The sequence below is a fragment of the Ranitomeya imitator genome, chromosome 6 (assembly GCF_032444005.1).
Source record: "Ranitomeya imitator isolate aRanImi1 chromosome 6, aRanImi1.pri, whole genome shotgun sequence".
NCBI lineage: Eukaryota > Metazoa > Chordata > Amphibia > Anura > Dendrobatidae > Ranitomeya > Ranitomeya imitator.
This window is the reverse complement of record NC_091287.1, coordinates 459,819,053-459,838,917: the sequence shown is the minus strand read 5'-3', so window position 1 is coordinate 459,838,917 and position 19,865 is coordinate 459,819,053. Positions and strand designations below refer to the sequence as shown.

The window sequence follows — 19,865 nt, the reverse complement described above, 5'->3', positions numbered from 1 at the left end:
CCTGATGTAACTAAGTAAAAAAGCAAAAGTGCATTTAAATAACTGAGCTAGAGATTGTATGTAAGGCTCCCCCAGTCTGGTGTTTCACTGGTTGGGGAATCCGGCTTTGCTTAATGTAGACTCCTTTTTTTTAGGCTTTAGGATTATTATATGATGAACCTAATTCTGTGGATCAAGCTGAGAAGACCTTGTTGGCCCTGTCTCAGGGTCAAGAGGCGGCAGAAATTCAGAAAATGGTCTGTGTTGACTAAATGGAATAATGATGCTTTGGCGGCAATTTTCAGAAAGGGTCTTTCTGAATCCGTTAAAGATGTTATGGTGGGGTTTCCCATGCCTTCCGGTCTGAGTGATTCTATGTCTCTGGCCATTCAGATTGACCGGCGCTTGCGGGAGCGCAGAACTGTGCGCGCTGTGGCGTTATCCTCAGAGCAAATTCCCGAGCCAATGCAGTGTGATAGGATTCTGTCTAGAACGGAACGACAAGGATTCAGACGTCAGAATAGGTTGTGTTATTATTGTGGTGACGCTTCTCATGTCATTTCAGTCTGCCCTAAGCGGACAAAGAGGATCACTAGTTCATTTACCATCAGTACTGTACAACCTAAATTTCTGTTATCTGTGTCCTTGATCTGCTCATTGTCATCATTTTCTGTCATGGCGTTTGTGGATTCAGGCGCCGCCTTGAACTTAATGGACTTTGAGTTTGCCAAGCGTTTTGGTTTTCCCTTGCAGCCTTTGCAGAACCTTATTCCTTTAAGGGGCATTGATGCTACACCCTTGGCTAAAAATAAGCCCCAGTTTTGGACACAGGTGACCATGCGCATGGCGCCAGCCCATCAGGAAGATTGTCGATTTCTGGTGTTGCATAATTTGCATGATGCTATCGTGCTGGGTTTTCCGTGGTTGCAGGTACATAATCCTGTGTTGGATTGGAAGTCCATGTCTGTGACTAGTTGGGGTTGTCAGGGGGTTCATAATGATGTTCCTTTGATGTCAATCTCCTCTTATTCCTCTTCTGAAATTCCAGAGTTTTTGTCTGATTTTCAGGATGTATTCGATGAGCCCAAGTCCAGTTTCCTTCCAACGCACAGGGACTGCGATTGTGCTATTGACTTGATTCCAGGCTGTAAGTTTCCAAAGGGTCGACTTTTCAACCTGTCTGTGCCTGAACATACCGCCATGCGGAGCTATATTAAGGAGTCTTTGGAGAAAGGGTATATTCGGCCATCTTCTTCACCGTTGGGAGCGGGGTTCTTTTTTGTTTTTTGTTGCTAAAAAAGATGGTTCCTTGAAACCCTGTAATGATTATCGCCTCTTGAATAAAATCACGGTCAAGTTTCAATACCCTTTACCTTTGCTTACCGATTTGTTTGCTGGGATTAAAGGAGCTAGTTGGTTTACGAAGATTGACCTTCGGGGAGCATATAATCTTGTTCGTATTAAGCAGGGTGATGAATGGAAAACTGCGTTTAACACGCCCAAAGGCCATTTTGAATACCTTGTGATGCCATTCGGGCTCACTAATGCTCCATCTGTTTTTCAGTCCTTCATGCATGATATTTTCCGGACTTATATTGATAAGTTCATGATTGTATATTTGGACGATATTTTGATTTTTTCCGATGATTGGGAGTCTCATGTGGAACAGGTCAGGATGGTATTTCAGATCCTTCGTGTCAATGCCCTGTTTGTGGAAGGGTCCAAGTGTCTCTTTGGGGTGCAGAAGGTTTCTTTTCTGGGCTTTATCTTCTCTCCCTCGTCTATAGAGATGGATCCGGTTAAGGTTCAGGCCATTCATGATTGGATTCAGCCCACATCCGTGAAGAGCCTTCAGAAATTTTGGGGTTTTGCAAATTTTTATTGCCGTTTCATTGCTAATTTTTCCAGCGTGGTTAAACCCTTGACTGATTTGACGAAGAAAGGCGCTGATGTGGCGAATTGGTCCTCTGCGGCTGTCTCTGCCTTTCAGGAGCTTAAACGTCGATTTACTTCTGCTCCGGTGTTGCGCCAACCGGATGTTTCTCTTCTGTTTCAGGTTGAGGTTGACGCTTCTGAGATTGGGGCAGGGGCTGTTTTGTCTCAGAAGGATCCTGTTGGTTCCTTAATGAAACCGTGTGCCTTCTTTTCCCGTAAGTTTTTGCCTGCTGAACGCAATTATGATGTCGGCAATCAAGAGTTGTTGGCTATAAAATGGGCGTTTGAGGAGTGGCGACATTGGCTTGAGGGAGCTAAGCACCGTATTGTGGTCTTGACCGATCATAAGAATTTGATTTACCTCGAGTCTGCCAAACGGCTGAATCCTAGACAGGCTCGATGGTCCTTGTTTTTTTCCCGTTTTGATTTCGTGGTCTCGTACCTTCCGGGTTCTAAGAACATTAAGGCTGATGCCCTCTCTAGGAGTTTTTCGCCTGATTCTGCTGAGGTCTTACAACCGGTCGGTATTCTGAAAGAAGGGGTGGTCCTTTCTGCCATTTCCCCTGATTTACGACAGGTTCTTCAGGAATTTCAGGCTGACAAACCTGACCGCTGTCCTGTGGGGAAACTGTTTGTTCCTGACAGATGGACTAGTAGAGTGATTTCTGAGGTTCACTGTTCCGTGTTGGCTGGTCATCCTGGCATGTTTGGTACCACAGACTTGGTTGGTAGGTCCTTTTGGTGGCCTTTTTTGTCGCGTGATGTGCGTTCTTTTGTGTAGTCCTGTGGGACTTGTGCGCGGGCCAAGCCTTGTTGTTCCCGTGCTAGTGGGTTGCTTTTGTCATTGCCGGTCCCTGAGAGGCCCTGGACGCATATTTCTATGGATTTTATTTCCGATCTTCCGGTTTCCCAGAGGATGTCTGTTATCTGAGTTGTTTGTGACCGGTTCTCTAAGATGGTTCATTTGGTGCCTTTGCCTAAATTGCCTTCCTCTTCGGATTTGGTTCTGTTGTTTTTTCAGCATGTGGTCCGTTTGCATGGTATTCCGGAGAATATTGTGTCCAACAGAGGTTCCCAGTTTGTTTCTAGGTTTTGGCGGGCCTTTTGTGCTAGGCTGGGCATTGATTTGTCTTTTTCTTCTGCGTTTCATCCTCAGACAAATGGTCAGACCGAGCGAACTAATCAGACTTTGGAGACTTATTTGAGATGCCTTGTGTCTGCTGATCAGGATGATTGGGTGGCTTTCTTGCCATTGGCCGAGTTTGCCCTTAATAATCGGGCTAGTTCGGCTACCTTGGTTTCGCCTTTCTTTTGTAATTTTGGTTTTCATCCTCGTTTTTCTTCTGGGCAGGTTGAGCCTTCTGACTGTCCTGGTGTGGATTCTGTGGTTGACAGGTTGCAGCAGATTTGGGCTCATGTGGTGGACAATTTGGTGTTGTCTCAGGAGGAGGCTCAACGTTTTGCTAACCGTCGTCGGTGTGTTGGTTCCCGGCTTCGGGTTGGGGATCTGGTCTTGTTGTCTTCCCGTCATGTTCCTATGAAGGTTTCTTCTCCTAAGTTTAAGCCTTGGTTTATTGGTCCTTATAGGATTTCTGAGATTAATAATCCGGTGTCTTTTCGACTGGCGCTACCGGCCTCTTTTGCTATCCATAATGTCTTCCATAGATCTTTATTGCGGAAATATGTGGAGCCCGTTGTTCCCTCTGTTGATCCTCCAGCCCCTGTGTTGGTTGATGGGGAGTTGGAATATGTTGTTGAGAAGATTTTGGATTCCCGTTTTTCGAGGCGGAAGCTTCAGTACCTTGTCAAATGGAAGGGCTATGGCCAGGAGGATAATTCTTGGGTTTTTGCCTCTGATGTCCATGCCGCTGATTTGGTTCGTGCCTTTCATCTGGCTCATCCTGATCGGCCTGGGGGCTCTGGTGAGGGTTCGGTGACCCCTCCTCAAGGGGGGGGGTACTGTTGTGAATTCTGCGTTTGGGCTCCCTCCGGTGGTTGTAGGTGGTAATGCAGTTGTCTCTGGGCTGCAGTCCTGGACAGGTGTATCTACTGATTGCAGTTCTGACTGGAGTATTTAGGTTTGCAGGACTCTTTAGTCCTTTCCAGTTGTCAAGGTTTCTTGGGAAGGATTTGATCTCTGTCTGGCTTCTCCTGCTTAGCTGCCAATTCAGCAAAGATACCGTAAGTGTCTGTTTCTTTTTCTATGGCACACAAGCTGTGTGCTTGTTTTTGATTGTATTCCTGCTCTGAGTTTAGTAGTCTCTGGAGTTGCAGATATACGTTCCAAATCTTTAGTTAGATGGAGGAATTTTTGTATAATCTGCTGTGAATATTTTTGGAAGGGTTTTAATACTGACCGCACAGAACTCTGTCCTATTCTTTCCTATTTTAGCTAGAGCGGCCTCTTGTGCTAAATCCTGTTTTCTGACTGTGTGTGTCTTTCCTCTCCTACTCACAGCCAATATTTGTGGGGGGCTGCCTATCCTTTGGGGTTCTGCTCTGAGGCTAGATAGTCTTCCTATTTCCATCTTTAGGGGTATTTAGTCCTCCGGCTGTGACGAGGTGTCTAGGGCTTGTTAGGTACATCCCACGGCTTCTAGTTGCGGTGTTAAGATCAGGATTTGCGGTCAGTATAGTTACCACCTACTCCAGTGAAAGTTTTCATGCTGCTCCAAGGTCACCGGATCATAACACTCCTCGTTCCGGTGCCGCACCGTCTTCTGCAGTGACACTCAGGTCAGAGGGTACGATGACGTGGTTAGTGCCTGAACGTCAGTGCAGAAGACGCTGAAGATGGAGCGGCGCCGGAGCGAAGTCAGGTGAATATTAAAAGTGCCGGGGGCCTGAGCGACGGAGAGGTATGTGATTTTTTTATTTTTTTTTATCGCAGCAACATCAAATGGGGCAAGTGTCTGTATGGAGCATCTTATGGGGCCATAATCAACATTTGTGCAGCACTATATGGGGCAAATGTGTCTATGGAGCATCTTATGGGGCCATTATTAACCTTTATGCAGGATTATATGGGGCATATTTTAATATGGAGCATCTTATGGGGCCATCATAAACTTTATGGAGCATTATATGGGGTTCCTGATTTAATATGGATATTCAAAAACACTTAACCTACTGATGTCTCAATTAATTTTACTTTTATTGGTATCTATTTTTATTTTTGACATTTACCGATAGCTGCTGCATTTCCCAATAGCTGCTGCATTTCCCACCCTAGGCTTATACTCGAGTCATTAAGCTTTCCCAGTTTTTTGCGGCAAAATTAGGGGGGGGTCGGCTTATACTCGGGTCTGCTTATACTGGAGTATATAAGGTACTTTTTTTCTCTTGTAGGTTTTAATGTTTTGTGGCCAATTTGAACATGCGTTTAACTTCTGCATGTGTACCAACTCAAGTTAAGCTCAATTTTTGTGTCTTTTTTTTTTTTTAAATATAACTCTCAATTCTCCATCAGTGTAGCTTGCAAGAAATACGCAGACATTTTCCTCATTTCAGCCCATTGAGCCATTAAATTCAATGGGGAAAAGCAGTGAGAAATGTAAAGCCATACGGATACATAGGTGTGAAAAAAATCGCATCATCACATTGCAAACGCATCACACACGGAGAACTGCGACTCTCAGCAGGGAGATTCGGACCGATTTTCCATACATTTAGTGTAACCCCGGCCTTAGGCAGAGAATTTTCTTGCTGGTGGTTCTGGGGGCACAGGGGACCTGACAGCTTCCCTTTACACACCCCTGGATACAATGTATTCATGTCCTGCACTGTATCTTTGTCATTGCTCTTTTTCCTCACTGTGGCTTCCACTGGTCAAAGGATCCGGGAATCACGACACGTTTTACACCATAATTAGAGGATGTAACAGTGGACACATTCTGCACAGTCCAGGACAGCAGGTATCAGACACACACTGTATATAGTCAACTACTGTGTACATGTATACACCACAAATCCCACATACACTCATACAAACATGAGGGTAGATAGCGCCTGTACATGCACACCTATACATACAGCTATATACACACACCTATACAAACAGTGACATATGTACACACACACCTATACACACAGTGACATATATACACACACACCTATACAAACAGTGACATTATATATATATATATATTATACACACACACACACCTATACAAACAGTGACATATATACACACACACACCTATACACACAGTGACATATATACACACACACACCTATACAAACAGTGACATTATATATATATATATATATATTATACACACACACCTATACACACAGTGACATATATACACACACCTATACACACAATGACATATATACACAGTGACCTATATACACAGTGACATATATACACACACCTATACAAAGACATTATATATATATATATATATATACATACATACACACACCTATACAGTGACATATATATATACACACACACACATATACAGTGACATATATACACACACACCTATACAAACAGTGACATATATACACACACACACACACCTATACACACAGTGACATATATACACACAGTGACATATATACACACACAATGACATATATACACACAGTGACATATATACACACACACCTATACAAACAGTGACATATATACACACACACACCTATACAAACAGTGACATATATACACACACACACACACACAATGACATATATACACAGTGACATATATACACACAACTATACAAACAGTGACATATATACACACACACCTATACAAAGACATTATATATATATATACACATATATATATATATACATACATACATACACCTATACAGTGACATATATATATATACACACACACATACAGTGACATATATACACACACACCTATACACACAGTGATATATATACACACACCTATACACACAGTGACATATATACACACACACACCTATACACACTGACATATATACACACACCTATATACACACTGACATATATACACACACCTATATACACACAGTGATATATATACACACACCTATATACACAGTGACATATGTACACACCTATACACACAGTGACATATATACACACACACCTATACAAACAGTGACATATATACACACACACCTATACACAGTGACATATGTACACACCTATACACACAGTGACATATATACACACACCTATATACACACAGTGATATATATATGTACACACCTATACAAACAGTGACATATATACACACACACCTATACACAGTGACATATATACACACACACCTATACACAGTGACATATATACACACACACCTATACAAACAGTGGCATATATACACACCTATACACACAGTGACATATATACACACACCTATACACAGTGATATATATACACACCTATATGCACAGCAGCACGTTATGCACACACATATATATACACACACACACACACACACACAGTACACACATACAGCGGCCGGCAGTCATCGCCTCGGATCACACCATTTGCAGCAGCAGAGGACATGGAGCCGCCCGACCTCCGTGTCCGCAGTTGGCTCAGCCCCGCTCTCTCCCGCTCTCTCACCTCCGCTCCCAGCACCGGCTGCCTCGTACCCTGCGGCCAGTCCCCTCCCGGGCTGCAGCGGAGGATGAGGATTGTGCACGCCGCGGTATCCGGTGAGGATGCCCGGTGCAGTCAGCGCCACGCCCGCACCTGCCCGGCCGGGATGCGCCCCCGCACTGCGCTGTCCAGTCCGACCCCGCGGCCTCTCACCTTCTGGGACGTGAACGAGTGCGTCCAGTGGTAGAGGATCAGCTTCTCCCCGGCGCCCGGCCCGGCCTGCTGCTCACTCATCTCTGCCGGCGGAGGGAGGCTCGGCTGCATCAGCACCGGCAGCAGCAAAGCATTGTGGGAGGGCAGACACCGATGGTGCATGTGTGTGTATAATAATAATTACACTCCGTGGCTGCTAGTCTGTGTGTGTAGTGCGCACCATGGCAGCTATCAATGTGTTTATCGGGTTTTGGGTCTGTGACTGCAGACTTGTGAATCCTCAAGTCCCGCAAAGGTCGCTGCTGGCAGCGAGACCATGAAGTCATGTGACCACATGTATGCGATATGCACTCACACAGCCACATTCCAACTAGACGTTCACTGTCTCATTGCACGGGAATTGAGCATGACCATACATGACTAGTTTGAATGCCACCAGAGAATACTGACTTTCAGTATGATGGCCCCAGGCCCCCCACAATCCCATACTCAGTATGATGACCTCCATTTAGTGTGATCCCCACACAGTATGATGGCCCTTCAGTGTAATGGTCCCCACATCCCCTCAATTGTTATGATGGAACCCAAAGTCCCCCAATATACTGGCTTCTACTGAATATGATGGTTCCCATAGCCCCTCATTATGAAAGCCCCCACAGTCTCCCATTCAGTATGATAGCCCCCACAGTCTCCCATTCAGTATGATAGCCCCACAGTCTCCCATTCAGTATGATAGCCCCCACAGTCTCCCATTCAGTATGATGGCCCCCGCAGTCTCCCATTCAGTATGATGGCCCCCACAGTCTCCCATTCAGTATGATGGCCCCCACAGTCTCCCATTCAGTATGATGGCCCCCACAGTCTCCCATTCAGTATGATGGCCCCCGCAGTCTCCCATTCAGTATGATGGCCCCCGCAGTCTCCCATTCAGTATGATGGCTCCCACAGTCCCCCACTTAGCAGGATGGCCCCCACTTAGGATGCAGTCAGATGGCCACATAAATCATGGCATAACCAGAATGCAGTGCATGAACTGGCCGGCGGCTGTCCCAACCCAAGCATGACAGCTGCATAGAAATACATGAAGCTGTCAACCTTGGATAGACTGAGCGACCAGCCAGTCCATGCACTGCGTTCACAGTCTCCGATTTATACGACCGTCTAACTTTTGAAGGATATCCTTACACACTATTATGGCTCCTCAGTATGATGGCCCCCCACATCCCCTCACTCGTTATGATGGCCTCCAAAATCCCATTCTCAGTATGAGGACCCCCCAGTCCCACACTCAGAACAATGGCCTCTACCACTCCTTAGTATAATGGCTTCACAGTCCCTCATTCAGTATGATTGCCCTCACAGCCCACCACCACTCTGTATGATGCCCCCTTCAGCCCACCCCCACTCAGTATGACAGCCCCCACATCCCCTCACTCATTATAGTTGCCCCATACAATTTCTCATTCAGTATGATGGCCCCACAGTCATCCCTCAGTAAAATGGGCCCCACAGCCCTCACTTTTTATGATGGTCCCCACACTCTGCCATTCAGTATGATGCCCCACTCATTATGATGTCCTCCCTGTCCCCAGTTCAGTGTCATGGCCTTCACAGCACAGACCACACTCAGTATAATGGCCTCTACAGCCCCTCATTTATTATGGTGGCCCCACCCAGCATGATACTCCCACACAGTGTGATGGCCTCTCAGTATCATACTTTCATTCTCATGGCCACCGCAATCCCTCATTCAGTGTGATGACACCTACAGTTCCTCACTAAGTATAATGGTCCCCAAAGTCCCTCATTCATGATGACCCCTATAGTCCTCCATTCAGTATGCTGCCCCCACTCAGTATGATTCCCCCCTAAGCTCACTCCCAATTAGTATGATGGCTCCCACAGTCCCCCACTCAGTATGATGGCCCCCACAAAAACTCACTCATCAAGATGGGCCCCACAGTCACCCATGTAGTATGATGCTTCCACAGACCCCACTCATTATGATGGTCCCCATTAATTATGATGGCCTTCACAGTCCCTCATTCAGTATCATCTCACCCACAGTCACCCACTCAATATGATCCCCACACACAGTATGATGATCCCCAGTATGATGCTCCCACTAATTATGATGGCCCTCACAGTTCCCCATTCACTATGATGGCACCCACAGTCACCCAATCAGTGTGATAGCCATCACAATGCCCTTCTCAGTATGATGTCGAGCACCACTCAAGTATGATAGAACCTGATAGAACCACAATTCCCTATTCAGCATGATGGACTGAACATCCCCTCACTCATTATGATGGCCTTAAAAATCCCACACTCAGTATGATAGCCCCCACAGTCCCCCATTAAATACGATGACCTCCACAGCCCCTCACAATGATGGCCCCACACTCCACTCAGTATAATGAATTTCTGAGCCCTCCAACTCATTAGGGTGCCCCTTTAAGCCCATCCCCACTGGGGATGATGATGGCCCTAACAGCCCATCACTCATTATAAGACCCCCCGCAGTCCTCTATTTAGTATGATGGCCCACACATCCACTCACTCATTTTGATGGCCTCCACAGTCTCCCAATCAGAATGATGTTCCCCTGTAATAACGTTCTGTCAGTGGTTGCCTGGAAGCTCTAAAATGGCTACCACTAACAGGCTTAGTGCAAGCCACTTCAAGGCCACTTTCCCTGGCCTTCTCCCTTTAATCCCTGTACAGGGACCTGGACTTAAACAGGGGCTCCTGGGCAGAACCATGGAATAAGCTGCTGTTTTGTGGTGCAGGCTGGCAAGAGTGTTCAGGAAAGCGGTCAGAATCATGACTGCAGGAAAAGTACAAAATCAAAATCCGTGAAAATAGTCAGAAACACAACCCTAGGTCAAAATAAGGAATAATAATAGTACAAGGAGTTAAATAGACAGGACCAAACGAGAGCAGCACAAGGCTTTATCCAGCAACTTCCAGCAATAAGCTGGAAGCTTGACCCCTTTACAACCTTCGACGTATAGGTATGTCCAAGGTCGCCTCCAGCTATTTGATTCGGGCTCCAGCGATGAGCCTTCAACTTTTCCGGCGGCACATGTCAGCTGATTTCATCAGCTGATCGTACTTTGAATTTTGTTCCCATTTTCTAGTACACTATATGGTAAAACCAATGGTGATCTAAATCCCTATCTACTTAGTGCCGTAAACTAAACTAATTTCTAATATTTTTGCATTAAAAATTCCCTACCGTTCCTTAATTACACATGCTGGGATACTGAAGCAAATCTGTCACGCACAGTGTAGGAAAGACTAAGTGCAAGACAACAACACTTAGTGCAACACAAAGGGATGAGGGGACGGGAGCCCAACACTAGGGAAGTGGGGAATGGAGACCCAGGGGCGCCGCTATCATGGGGCAAGTTGAGGCCTTTGCTTCAGGCGGCAGTCGTCACTGAAAGACGAGGGCGGCAGAACACCTGGTGCCGACTCTCCATAATCCCTGACATTTGCTGAGTGTCACTAGTGCGGTGCGCGTGCCCCTGCTCACAACCCACAATCTAACCGTTAGGTTAGTCACAACCCACGGTGTGCAATATCAGCCGGTCATCCCTGCACCCGCAGAGCAGCACACCACATAATGGCTGCTCTGTGCAAACAAGACCTGTGATGAGGTCACAGGAGGGGAGGAGTCAGGGGTCACATGATCGGGACCTCCATGGATTGCAGGACTCTGCTGTGCTGGTTGCCATGGTAAGCTGCCTTATGTGTGGGGTCAGGAGGGGTTTACAGTGTGGATGTAGCAGAGCCGTGTGTGTATGAGGTGTATGGAGTGGAGCCGTGTGTGTATGAGGTGTACGGAGCGGAGCCGTGTGTGTATGAGGTGTACGGAGCGGAGCCGTGTGTGTATGAGGTGTACGGAGCGGAGCCGTGTGTGTATGAGGTGTACGGAGCGGAGCCGTGTGTGTATGAGGTGTACGGAGCGGAGCCGTGTGTGTACAAGGTGTACGGAGCGGAGCCGTGTGTGTATGAGGTGTACGGAGCGGAGCCGTGTGTGTATGAGGTGTACGGAGCGGAGCCGTGTGTGTATGAGGTGTACGGAGCGGAGCCGTGTGTGTATGAGGTGTACAGAGCGGAGCCGTGTGTGTACAAGGTGTACGGAGCGGAGCCGTGTGTGTATGAGGTGTATGGAGCGGAGCTGAATGTGTACGGAGCAAAGCCGTGTGTGTATGAGGTGTATGGATCGGAGCTGTGTGTGTATGAGGTGTACGGAGCAGTGCCGGGTGTGTATGAGGTGTATGGAGCGGAGCCGGGTGTGTATGAGGTGTACGGAGCAGAGCTGCATGAGGTGTATGGAGCGCAGCCGGGTGTGTCTGAGGTGTATGGAGCGGAGCCAGGTGTGTATGAGGTGTACGGAGCAGAGCTGCATGAGGTGTATGGAGCGCAGCCGGGTGTGTCTGAGGTGTATGGAGCGGAGCCGGGTGTGTATGAGGTGTACGGAGCAGAGCTGTGTGACGCCCAGGAGACCGGGGTACCCAGCACCGGACCAATGGAGTCTGTCTCTTGAGGGGGATGTCACGGGTGGCTTGACCCGGTGCTGTGGCCTCAGGCAATGCACAGTGTAAGGGGTATCATGAGGGGACAGGCACTTACTTGATCAGCAGCAGGTTCTCCCAGCGGTGACGATCCTGATCCTGGATAGATGGCTATTGTCCAAATGAAAGACTGAGGCACTGAAACGTTTAACCAGTTTACTTTAACATAAAAGGATTTACAACCAGTCCTGTCACCGGAGTCTGTATGGGAACTCTGAGTTACTTTGACCCTGCCGGGGTCTTCGCCTCTTATTGTGCGCAATTTCTGTGTGGCCCTGCTGCTGTATGTGAACTGGCTGCCGGCCCAATCTGTCCCCTCCGGGTCCTGGTTCGACGGGCAACCCGAGTCCTTTTATCGGTTTACCCCCTCTGGGAGTACCGCTGAACTCTGTGTCTGTTGCTGCATCCGACCCTAGTGAAGCTGATATCACCTCACGTTTTTCCGATTGCTGTGTTATATATAATGAATACAGCCACGGATCCGGTATCCGTCTTTGCGCCTGTTCTGGGTAGTGATTAATGCTACCCGGTTCTCACAATGTCCTTTTTCTCTATCCCTCTTCTCCTCAGGCCGGTGATTTAGGCCTGGTAACAGTCACAGGGCTGTTAGAGATTCAACTGTATGACCTCTCACTATCAGCTCCTTAGCCCAACTGCCATTTCTTCTCTCAGACCAGAATGGATCAAGGGGAGTCTCTGGAGCTCCCCCTTCTGGCCGGAGGTGGTAGTGCAGTCTTGCTATTTTAGTATTTGTACTTACTGTCAGTAACTATTTTTGTGGCAAATACCCCTAGGGGTGCCACATTCCCCCTTAGTTAAGAACAGTACTCCGGGACTGTGGGACAATAACATTTTGAAATAACAATTAATATGTACAGAGTCTTAAAAATGAAAAGTTACAAAAACCACTCAAGGAAACAAAAATAGAGTTCTGTAAAAAGTCACTTCAAATAGCGTCCATTAATACAGTTCTATCCTTGAAGGTATTAGGAACGGCACTGTACTTAGTGTCCAGGAATTTAGTTCCATTTTTCCAACGGAGTTATCAATATAAAGTCTAAAGAAAGTTCAAAAAGAGCAAAAAGCAAAGTTCAAAAAGCAGTCTTTCCGGAGCTTTGATTTAGTGCCTCCGGGCTGATAAAAAGTTCAAGAATATGCAATAAGTTCATACAGACAAGTCTCTGTAGGCACTGGGCTTAAACGTTGCAGACTGATAGCAATGACTATACTACATTTTCTGTTTAACTATATACGGCATAACATATATACAATTCACATTATGAGCTTTATAGTTGGTAATCTGCATACCTGGCCGGTAATTGACCCTGGGTACTACGCTGTGATCTACGTAATAGTGGTGTCTCTTCATGTGGTGTACTACTGTCTACTGCGGATGTAGTATCTGCCCGCTCTGCTAAAGATAATTCCACGACTATGGAGTTGGCAAGTCCACCGTGAATGGGATTACTCTGACCAGGAATCTGTTCTTCCTGGCCTGGAACCTCCTGTAGTACGGGGTCAGCCTCTTCCTGTCTTGGGACTTCTGGTATTGGGTTCGGTGTTGGGTAAAAGGCCACCATGGGAACCACTACTGCACCATGGTATGTTAGTAGAGTTTTGGGAAAGTCTCCTATACAGGTGTGATACACTTCCTCTTCTTTTTGCTTTACTGGTTGAACCTGTATGGGTTGAATAACTTCTGGTTCTGGCTGGACAACGTCTGGCTCTTTCAATGCTTCCGGACATAATTTAAGATTGTCTCTTGACACTAGTACAGATGTTAAGCCTCCGTTTTTGCTAATGAGACACATTTTAGGATTATCCACTCTTGTTGGTAAAACTGTGTAGGGTACGGCTTCCCACTGATTGTCCAGTTTATTGGTTCGACGATTTCTCTTGAGCACTTGGTCACCCGGTCTTAATGGGGTCGCTAGAGCATTCTGGTTGAAAGTTCGCTCTTGTCTTTCTCTAGTTTGCTGAAGGCTTCTTTCCACACTCTCTTGCACTTGGCGATACTGCTTTTGCCGTATGATATCCCAATTGGAGTCTTGAACTTCTGCGTCTGGTTTCAGAATTCCCATTTCTAGATCGATTGGTAATTGGCCGGGTCTTGCACGCATAAGGTAAGCTGGGGTGCAGTTGGTGGAGCTCACCGGGACATGATTATACAGATCCACCAAGTCAGGCAATTTCTCTGGCCATTGATTCCTTTCTGTCTCAGGTAAAGTCTTTAGTAGGTCTATTACAATATGGTTCATCTTCTCGCATAAGCCGTTTGTTTGTGGATGATAGGCCGTCGTCCGGATCTTTTTGCAACCATACATATTACAGAATTCTCTGAAGATCTCTGATTCAAAGGCTGTACCTTGGTCGGTGAGAACCTGTTCCGGATATCCATGGGGTCTACAAAAGTACGTTTGGAACGCTTTGGCTGCTGTTTTTGCTGTCAGATCTTTTACGGGTACTACTACCAAGAAACGTGAATAATGGTCCACGATGGTCAAGGCATAGACATAGCCGGACCGGCTTGGTGTCAACTTCACGTGGTCCATGGCTACAAGTTCAAGTGGTTGTTTGGTGATTATGGGCTGCAGTGGTGCTCTTTGGTTCTTTTGATCGTTTCTTCTGAGGTTACACGGGCCACAATTTCTGCACCACTGTTCGATTGATTTTCTCATCCCGACCCAATAAAATCTTTCTCTTAGAAGTACTTCTAACTTTTTCCAACCGAAGTGACCAGCACCATTATGGTAAGCTTCGAGGACCATCTTCACATCTTGTTTAGGCACAATAATCTGCCAAACCAATTCATGTGTTTTCGGATTGGTGTATCTTCTACAGAGCTTCCCTTGATACAGGAACATTTTGCCTCTCTCTTTCCAGAGTTGATGCGTCTCTTCTGGGGCATCCTCATAGGGATATGCACTTTGCTCAGTCAACAGTTCCTTCACCAACTTCACAGCCGGATTGCTGTCTTGGGTGTCAGCCCATCTATGGTGTGCTAACGGATTAAAATTCACCTCTTGTTGTTTCTGATAGGTACTTGACTGATGATGTTTTGCCTTGGGACGATGGAAGGCTGGTAGTTCAATTTCTTCAAGCTCCCCCGTTTCCTCTTCTACATCTCTCAAGTGTGGCATCCGGGATAGGGCATCGGCATTTCCATTCTTGCGACCTGCTCGATACTTGATTATGAAGTTGTAATTAGATAACCGGGCTATCCATCGCTGTTCTAACGCACCTAATTTGGCTGTGTCCAGGTGGGTCAACGGATTGTTGTCAGTATAGACAATAAATTCTGCAGCGGCCAGATAGTGTTTGAAACGCTCCGTCACAGCCCAAACTACTGCCAGTAGTTCCAATTTGAAGGAGCTGTAATTTTCTGAATTTCTTTCAGTAGGCCGGAGCTTTCTACTTGCAAAGGCGATGACTTTCTCCCGACCTTCTTGCTTTTGTGACAGCACCGCTCCTAGTCCCACATTACTGGCATCGGTGTAGAGGATGAAAGGTTGATGGTAATCTGGGTATGCCAGAACCTCTTCTCCGGTTAGTGCCTTCTTTAGTTGTTCAAAGGAGTCTTCCCTTTCGTCGTTCCACTGAAAAGGAGGGTTTCGGTTTGAAGGTTTCTTCGTCTGCCCTACCAAGGTGTCTTGCAAGGGTGCTGCCAACTTGGTAAATCCTTTTATAAATCTGCGATAGTAACCCACCAATCCCAGGAATTGTCTCACTTCTTTTGCGCTGGTAGGTCTTGGCCAATCCCTTATGGCGCTTATTTTCTCGGGATCTGGTGCTACTCCCTCCGAACTCACGATGTGTCCCAGGTACTGTACCTTTGGCTTGAGAAGGTGACATTTGGATGGCTTGACTTTCATGCCATACCTGGATAAGGCTTCGAACACTTCTGCCAGGTCTATTAAGTGTTGTTCGTAAGTCTTTGAGTAGACGATCACATCATCTAGGTACAGGAGGACGGTCTCGAAGTTCTTGTGTCCGAGGCAGCATTCCATCAGCCGCTGGAAGGTACCGGATGCGTTGCAGAGTCCGAACGGCATGCGATTAAATTCACATAGACCCATTGGTGTGGTGAATGCCGTCTTTTCCTTATCTCTCTCAGCCACAGGGACTTGCCAATACCCGCTTGTTAAGTCTAAGGTGGAAAAATAATTAGCAGATTTCAAAGCAGCTAAGGACTCTTCTATCCTAGGCAAGGGGTAGGCGTCTTTATGGGTGATGTTATTAATCTTCCGGTAGTCTACGCACATTCTCATGGTTCCGTCCTTTTTTTTGACAATCACTAGAGGGGCCGCCCAGGGGCTACAGCTGTCTCTTATTACCCCGGCCTGTTTCATTTCCCTCAGCATATCTTTTGCACATTGATAGTGAGCGGGCGGTATGGGTCTATATCTTTCTTTTATTGGGGGATGGTCACCTGTGGGGATTGTGTGTTCTACCCCTTCTATCCGTCTGAAGTCCAATGGGTGTTTACTGAAGACTTGTTCATATTCCGTCACTAGCCTATACACCCCTTGTTTTTGATGGGTAGGTGTTGAATTTATGCCCACGTGTAGCTGTTGGCACCAATCCTCCATTTCTCCATCTGAGCCATTGCCTTCCACCTGACAGGTTGGTTCTAAGGGCTCAATGGTTGTGATGGCATTGTTGTCAACAGTATATAGCTTTGCCATTGTAGCATACCTTGGCAAAGTGACCTCTTCCTCTCCACAGTTCAAAAGTCGTACCGGCACTCGTCCCCGGTGTACCTCGACTATCCCTCGTGCTGTGAGTATAGTGGGCCTGCTGTCGGTGTACACTGGTTCTATTAAGGCTTGATAATCTCGTCCCTTAGTACCAATGGCTGCTCTACACCACACCAGCATTTCTGTTTTTGGTGGGATTACAATAGACGTTGGATCACTTACCCTCACACTGCCGATTTCTCCACCTGCAACTTCTACCTGTTGCCTTAACATCAATACTTTTATTTCCCTCCGGAGAACTCTCTGCTGGCAGGATTGGGCAGTTTCAGCAATTTACTGTAAGACAGAAATGACTTCGGAAAAGCAGTTCTCTAACACATTCATTCCTATCAATACAGTTGGTTCACAGTTCCGCCGGTCAACATCAACAACAATTATACCCTGTTTCTTCAATTCTACTTTACCAATCTTTATGGTCATCTCCCTGAATCCTAGTTTCGGTACCAACTTACCATTACTGGCCCATATATCTAGTTCAACATCAGAGGGCCCTTTATCAATATCTGCATCAGCCCAGTACCTCTTATAAAGGATATACGGTATAGATGAAATCTGGGAACCTGTGTCCAGCAAAGCGTTGAGGGGAATTCCGTCCAGCACGATAGGGATAATGGGTCGTCCTCCGATGTACCTGTCGTGCCAGGGTGTTGGGCCTTGAAAGTTCATTCCTGCGAAGCGGCCCGCATTCCCAGGGGATTCCCGTTTAAATCACAATCTCGTGCAAAGTGGCCCGGCTGCTGGCAACGGCGGCAAATGGGCTGTCCATCCGGTTGGTAGCGGTCGCGGGGTCGTCCTCTCCATGTCGGGTATCTCCGGGGTCTCATCCATGGAACATCCTCTCTACAGTTTGCCAACTCCATCTTGTGTCCTCTCATCTCCTGCATGGTTTTAGCCATTGAAGCAACAACATCAGTTAAAGAGTCAAGCTTTTGTTGAAGAGCCTCATTAGTACTGGGCCCCAGGGGCTTAGCAATGGCCCCGGACATAGCTGATGTCACTGGTACTCCATGTTGTTGAGGAGCCTCTGCCATGAGTTGCGCAGGATCCTGATCCCGAGGTGCCTCTGCCAGCTGGAGACGTATAACGCTCTCCTTTAATTGGGCAAATGTCAATTCAGGGTTCTTAAAAACAAGCATGCTCACATGCCCCCGGTGAGAAGGGGTGTAGAGTCCCTCAATAAATTGATCTCTTAGCAGTTTATCCGCTCCGGTGTTAAAAATGGGTTCAGCCAGTGTAAGTGATTTAAGGGCTTCCTGCAGGTTTAAGGCAAAGTCTCTCACGCCCTCATTAACTTTTTGTTTGCAATTAAAGAATCGTATTTTAGCTTTGCTGCTGGCAGTGGTTTCAAATGTAGCTTTTAATCCAGCAAATATGCGTTCAACAGTGCCTTTTAGATCAGCTGCCCATGCTGTGACTTCTCGCTTAGCATGGCCACTTAACTGCATCATCAGGAGACTAACACGCTGAACTTCACCCACGGGGAACATGTCAAAATGGGCCAGCATCTTTTCTCTGAAATCGTCAAGGGTATTAGGCTCACCTTCATACATTGGAAGCCATGGGCCACCCGGGGTATATGGCATCAGCACCGGCATGATGGGCGCCACTCCTTGCACCGCTGCGCTGCCGGACTCTCTATTGACACTCTGTCTTTCAGCTGCATTAGCGTTGCCGAGTGCTGCGGCGTCTCCGTGCTGCGACATACTGTGCCCCCTTAGTTAATCCGGACCCTTCCGGTCCTCCGCTTCCGTCGGGATGGTGTAGATTCGTTCCGCTGTGCAGCAGGATCGATTTTCCCCTTGCTCTGATGTCAGAGCGCTCAGCTTGGTGCCGCCCACAATGACACGCCCCCTGCTGCTCCCACCCACCGCGCTCTGTAATGGCGGATTCTGAAGTTTTTCAGTTAGACTGGGGCTCAGGTGATGGCGTAGCTCAATTAACAGTCTCGTGCCTAACGGTTATGAAGTGATTACCTCAGGGGATGGCGGCCATCTTTACTCCATTATAACCAATGGGGAAAAGTCACTTTCAATAGTTTTCAATGGGGAATGGATTTTTCTTTAATAAAGTCAATTTTCAAGATTTTTCATCCCAGTTTTCACAGTTTTGGGCTCCAATCACGGCACACAATACCCGGTATACGGGCTGGCTAGATCCTGTTCGTGACGCCAATTGTGACGCCCAGGAGACCGGGATACCCAGCACCGGACCAATGGAGTCTGTCTCTTGAGGGGGATGTCACGGGTGGCTTGACCCGGTGCTGTGGCCTCAGGCAATGCACAGTGTAAGGGGTACCATGAGGGGTCAGGCACTTACTTGATCAGCAGCAGGTTCTCCCAGCGGTGACGATCCTGATCCTGGATAGATGGCTATTGTCCAAATGAAAGACTGAGGCACTGAAACGTTTAACCAGTTTACTTTAACATAAAAGGATTTACAACCAGTCCTGTCACCGGAGTCTGTATGGGAACTCTGAGTTACTTTGACCCTGCCGGGGTCTTCGCCTCTTATTGTGTGCAATTTCTGTGTGGCCCTGCTGCTGTATGTGAACTGGCTGCCGGCCCAATCTGTCCCCTCCGGGTCCTGGTTCGACGGGCAACCCGAGTCCTTTTATCGGTTTACCCCCTCTGGGAGTACCGCTGAACTCTGTGTCTGTTGCTGCGTCCGGCCCTAGTGAAGCTGATATCACCTCACGTTTTTCCGGTTGCTGTATTATATATAATGAATACAGCCACGGATCCGGTATCCGTCTTTGCGCCTGTTCTGGGTAGTGATTAATGCTACCCGGTTCTCACAATGTCCTTTTTCTCTATCCCTCTTCTCCTCAGGCCGGTGATTTAGG

At 47.1% G+C, this 19,865-nt stretch overlaps 1 protein-coding gene across 3 annotated transcripts in view; it reads right to left on the bottom strand.

The window, feature by feature from the left end:
* Nucleotides 1-19,865, bottom strand: part of GDAP1 (ganglioside induced differentiation associated protein 1) — a 440,350-nt gene that overhangs the window by 17,407 nt on the left and 403,078 nt on the right. The window contains exon 1 of one of the 3 annotated variants that reach the window (XM_069731496.1): nt 7,681-7,990. The exons of 1 other annotated variant lie outside the window; for it this stretch is intronic. In XM_069731496.1, the coding sequence (XP_069587597.1) occupies nt 7,681-7,842 (162 nt within the window). In that variant the 5' untranslated portion in view covers nt 7,843-7,990. Of the gene's footprint in view, nt 1-7,491; nt 7,654-7,680; nt 7,991-19,865 lie in introns of those variants that run through there. One more of the 3 variants, XM_069731498.1, reaches the window with a different exon arrangement.